Genomic DNA, 5792 nt, shown 5'->3' on the forward strand with positions numbered 1-5792 from the left:
CTTGTGTCACCTGTGAAACCAAAAGTTAACACGGTTAACAAAGTTATTTTTAGTTAACTTGTATATTTACCTCCATACGTAAATACATGACGCTCTAAGTAATGTGACCTGAATAATTGCATTGAGTAGTTATGTACAAAAGTAGTTATTTTAACCCAACCCACAAATGCTGATTTTTTCCCCCAATCTTAACCAAGTGAGTATGTTTGCGAAACTTTACCAAGTATTTTTTTTGCCTAAACGTATAAAACTTGCCACATTTTTCAGTTCCACACCATTAACCACATGTATAAAAGCAGTGACCGCCATATGTTCAGAACAGCAACTGTGCTGCTGTTTCACAACATAAAAGAAAAGTCATATTTTGTAAGATATCATACAATGTTCAATGTACGTTTGATTATCGTTATTTGTATTGTTGCAAGGGTTCAGTCATTTGAGGGCGAAAAATGACTTTAGAGCAATACATGAATGAAATACAGCCAAAGTTGAGGATAAAGAGGTGTCACAGTGGTTGCTCAGCTTTATTATTCCAGGCTTTTCACGACCCCAGATTGGGCCTTTCACTTTGCTAATGACGGTAATACATCACCAGACCAAATAGACACATGAGCACCAGAGTTATGCGAGGGTGAAATTTTGGATGTGAGACACAGCTGGTCTTGTTAAGCTTTACCCTTTAGACTCTGGTGTGAAATGTGCTTCGGGAGGTTTGATCTTTGGAGGTCAAAGCTGTACAGCCAATAACACATACACCACACAGTGGATTTCACAAAAATGGACACATACACTTTTATTAAGCTGTGCACTGAGATATTTCCACATGGCTGAAGCAGACACTTCACAACTGTTGCTTCTGATGGGTCATGAATGTATCATAACAACATGTATTCATCAGACCTTTATAACAATTACATATTAATTATTTTAGCCAAGTAAAAACACCTACAGCTTTTGTTTGTGTCATGAATGCTCACTGTAGCTAACTGATGACACAAGTTAGCACATTAAAAGAATAAATAAAAAGAGCACACCAAATTAGAGGTAACTGTTGATGATGATGATGATGATGATGCATCTATAATGCAATGCTTCACTTTATAGGGTAATTCTTGGGTCTATTATTTTGAAGCCTAGATTGTGACATTTTGGCTGCTGCCATCTTGGGTTTTTTTGGAGCCAGAAACCATATTTGGACAAGATAGTATAGCTCAGTTATTAGCTAGCCCTAGCTACCTAGCTAGCTTGGTTAGCAAAAACAAACAGTTGACTCCTTAGAGTGTCTTTTAGTATAACTGAAATTATGACATTTTTAAGTGACCGAAATGTTACAATTAACTAACTGAAAACACATTGTGAAAGCTCTAAGACAAAATTAAGGATAACACCTAAACAGGACAACACCTTGGTAGCAACTCAATCTCAGTCACAAGGTAGCCCCGCCCTAAAGCATACCCTATTTTGTCATCTATTTTAGTCTTAATAGGACCATAATTACCAAATGAACATCATGCTGTAATTAAGAAGACTTGAGAGCATAATCTTATTAGGAAAATGTTCACTGAGGTAATAAATCAAATGAGAAGTATAGTCATTTTCTCATAGGCTTCTATACAATCAGACTTCTTTTAACAACCAGTGGAGTCGCCTCCTGCTGGCCATTAGAAAGAATGCAGATTTAAAGGCACTTCCGCATTAGCTTCACTTTCAGGCCCGGAGGCTGCCACTTGGCCTTCCCATTAAACATGAAGCTACCAGGAGATGGCTAACTTATCTTAGCAAAAAGACTTTCACTTTTTATTTGAAATTCAACCCCCAGGCTCAAAAATTGTGTTTGGGTAAGGCTGTTTACACACAGTTTTCTTATACTATTAGGGATTAATAGTGACATTTTATATGTGCTCGCTTTCAGTTTTGTCTCCAAAGAGGCTTCAATAATTAGTATAAATTGTGGGCTGTTTTTTTAACTGGTCTGATTGTCTGGCTGCTCTGGCTGATATTAGTGTTACCAGATGTCAGAAAATATTTTAGTTAGTACAGTGTTATCATAACCGATAGAAATGACAAGCCTGTACAAATAAGACAATATCCGTTATATTCTTCACTTTTCAAAACTTAATAAAAACATCCAAACATAATTCAGTCAACTGTAATTCTTTATCAGCTCTTAAATAAGCACAGCAGTAAGAGACACCACAAGTCAAGCAAAACCCTTTGTTAAGGTCTTCGCCTTCTCCTAAAAAGAGGTCATCAGCTGTTGTTTATGAAAAATACAGGACACACAAAGTAATACGAGACACTCATCCATAAAACAAGCAGTGAAAGAAATAATTTATGAGGTGTCTGTTGAGTAAATTTGGTTTAAAGTTATAATGATTTGACTTTTTGATGAGATATAAACTGTGGACCAGTATGAGCAATGAGATACAATCTGCAGTTTGACAGGCTGCATTTTATATGTCTGTGTACCTTCACCCCCCAAAAATATATTCAGATCACATTTTCATAAGTGTAAACTTCTCAGAGCTTTCTCTCAAAATCACAACATTAACAGATGAAGCCAGGTGTAAAATCACATCTGCCTAAATATTAAGTCACATGTGGATGCACTTTACCTACATGCTCATCTATGCAGAAACGTGATTTGGTTTGACGCCTTACTGCCAGACTCCTCACAGAGCACAGGATGTTCACGTAATGAGTAACAGTATTTCTGTGTGTTGTCATGTAATTTGTCGTAGAGTGCATGCTGGGTGCTGCATTTACACTGAATTTGGAGGAGCATGTTTTGACAGTGTTTGTGTTTGTGTATGTGTGTGTGATGGTATTGGAGAGAGCGGCGTCTGACAGCATTAGGGTGTGTGCTGCCCAGTCATGGGATTATCTATCCCAGGGGCGTGTCAGCACCGCTGCGCTCCCAGCTCCCTGGCACAACAGCAGAGAGTCTTAATCTTAACCCCCCCTTTAAATCCTCTCTCCTCTTTCAGGAGCGTCTTCCGCTTGAAGACAGTGCAGCGACCACGGTGAGCACACAGCAAGCTCACACTGACAGTCTGCACACGGACGGGCCACGGGTACATGTTGGGTCACCGTATCCTTCAGTCACACTAAGAGTCCACACAGAGAGCAGCGTCCTCGTTTGAAGTCGATCAGACCGGCTTCTGCAGGAACGCTAGGACTCTTAGCATTAAGGATGAGTCAGTGCTGTGAGAGAGTCATGAGTCACTTCTTGTTTAGACTGACCGTCTCTATGTTGTGGCCTCCTGGATACAGTCTGTGGCAGCCCAGCAGGATGGAGAAGGCCTTGCGGAAATCTGCGTTGAAGGCATAGATGATGGGGTTGAGAGAGGAATTAGCCCAGCCGAACCACACGAACACGTCAAACGTGGTGGGGCTGATGCAGGGGAAAGCCTCCCCTCCGCCGCTCGACTGCTCGCAGAAGGGCACCATGCAGTTGAGGATGAAGAATGGGAGCCAGCAGCACACAAACACCCCCATGATCACAGACAGCGTCTTCAGCACCTTGGTCTCCCTCTTGAACGTCATTTTGAAAGAGCTCTCGGACTCTGCGATGCTGGAGCACCCGCCCATGCTGTCGTGCCTGTTCTTGGCACTTTCAGCCGCTCGCTCCAGGGCAGAGATCCTCCTGATTTGTCTGTGGGCGATCCGGTATATTTGGGTGTAGGTGGCCACCATGATGATCACAGGGATGTAGAAGCTTATGAGGGATGTGGAGATGGCGTAGGTCCTGTTCAGGCTCGAGTCACAGTTTTCTAGGCTGCGGTAAGATGTCGCATTGAAACCTGAAGACGACCCAGTGAGAGGGGTGTAGGATTTAGTTTGGGCCTTGTGCCAGTTGAGCTGCACCGGAATGAAGGAAATTAGGACAGACAGCGTCCAGGCCACGCTGATCATCACATAGGCCACTCTGGGTGTCATCTTCCTCTCATAGCGAAAGGGGCTGGAGATCGCCCAGTAGCGGTCCAAGCTTATCACACAAAGGTTCAAAATGGACGCAGTGGAGCACATAATGTCAAAAGCCACCCAGGTGTCGCAGAAGGAGCCGAACGGCCAGAACCCGGCGATCTCCGTCACCGCCTTCCACGGCATCACCAAGATGGCAACCAAAAGGTCCGACACGGCCAGCGAGATCACAAAAAAGTTGGTCACTTTGGTGCGCAGGTGTCGGAACTTGGTGACGGCGGCACAAACGAGAGTGTTTCCCAGCAAGGTGGTGAGGATGAGCAGCGAGAGGAAGCAGCCAGTCAGAACACGGCTTGATGGAGCCTCGTCCATAAACCCACTGTCGATAACAGTTGTAAGGTTCATGAGATCCATGCCTGAAGTCCATTTAGGTCATGCTCAAAGGTTGTGCTACATTATATCCCCAGGATTAGAATCCACGAGGCTCCTGTGCTTCAGCCTTCTAAACAGTCTCCATCATTGTATCTTGTAATAAATGAGGGACGATGATGTTTGAGGCAGACCCTCGCAGGGCTGCACATTTGTCCCCTGACTTTGAAAATTAGATTTGACATCATTTGAGAGGTAGAGGTAACTTAATTCCTAGGTAGAATGACCATATTCATGAGCTTTTTCTGTCTGCCCAGTTTGTAATGTTAGGAATCCTCTGTCTGCATACTTAAGTCCTCAGCAGCCCTGTGGATTAAAGAAATTAATTATACAAAATTGGATATATTTGTATTTTTTTTAATATAAATAGCTCCTGTCATAAACATTGCTTAATAGATATTTATTTTCCTTTCTTTTCTATGTGTGTATTCCACAGCCGATTATATTGTGTGCCATGCTCATGATCTGATTTCAAACGAAAATTCCCCACGAGTGCAATATTATCATTATTAAAGCATGACTAATCTAATAGTCACACCTTCCTACGTGCATGGCCCAAAATATCTATTTTTATCTCAATAATCATACTCACCTCTTACTCAGAGAGGCGGCCAGCTCTATCTTGATTTTACATTTCAAAATAAACGTCCCATCGCTTCCATAACAACTTCACGGCGTAAAGTGAATCCAAAAGGGCACGCAGTCTCCATGTCCGACAAAAACAAGACAACAGACATCAGTCCCCATTGTATCCTCCCTGATGCGCTCGCTGACAGTTAATAAATAAATTACACACACAGTAGTCAAATGTCACTCAGCCATGACCGCTCTGCTCGAGCTGCGTCCTCCTGCAGCCTCTGCTCCTGTCTCCCGGAGACTGTGCGCTCCTGCTCCTGCTCCTGCTCCTGCGGCTCAGCCTCACACCGGCGCTCTGACGTTGTCCCATTCAAGAGAAAGTGAAGTAGGAATGAAAGCATGTGACTGTGGCCCTGTGGCGACCAATCCTGATATACTGCCTATAATGTACAGGACGATAGGGAACACCTGACTTGTCGTGCGTGGCCTCTTAGAGGTTTAAAAACTTTATATCGCAGATTAAACACACCTGTTATCATAAGAGTTGACCCAGTTGAATCATCACTCTGGTGGAGTTAAATTAAATTAAGATGAAGGTTATAAAACTGAATGGGGCCAAGGGGCCATGACGGCCAGTGGCTCGCTGAGGCCACCTAATGGAGATAGAGAATAAATGCGCCTGTTGAGATTAATCAAACTGTAGGGACATAACCCCCCATGTGAAGGATTTTATTTAATGTGCCAGATTATAATGAATGAAATAGAGATTCTATGCAGATTTATGTCCACACAGATGATTAGATGAGAAACTCATATTCTTCATCAACCCGTGATAGAGTTTTTTCATGTGCAGGCCAATGTCA

The 5792-nt window shown here is 42.8% G+C and overlaps 1 protein-coding gene across 1 annotated transcript; it reads right to left on the reverse strand.

The window, feature by feature from the left end:
- Window positions 1–527: 527 nt before the first annotated feature.
- Window positions 528–5221, reverse strand: drd1a (dopamine receptor D1a). The gene is made up of 2 exons (XM_059345463.1): window positions 4946–5221; window positions 528–4659 (listed from the first exon to the last, which is right to left on the reverse strand). The coding sequence occupies exon 2, from the start codon at window positions 4336–4338 to the stop codon at window positions 3223–3225; it is 1116 nt and encodes a 371-aa protein (XP_059201446.1). The 5' UTR covers window positions 4339–4659; window positions 4946–5221; the 3' UTR covers window positions 528–3222.
- Window positions 5222–5792: the final 571 nt, after the last annotated feature.

Source organism: Centropristis striata, chromosome 12, assembly GCF_030273125.1.
Source record: "Centropristis striata isolate RG_2023a ecotype Rhode Island chromosome 12, C.striata_1.0, whole genome shotgun sequence".
Classification (NCBI taxonomy): Eukaryota; Metazoa; Chordata; class Actinopteri; order Perciformes; family Serranidae; genus Centropristis; species Centropristis striata.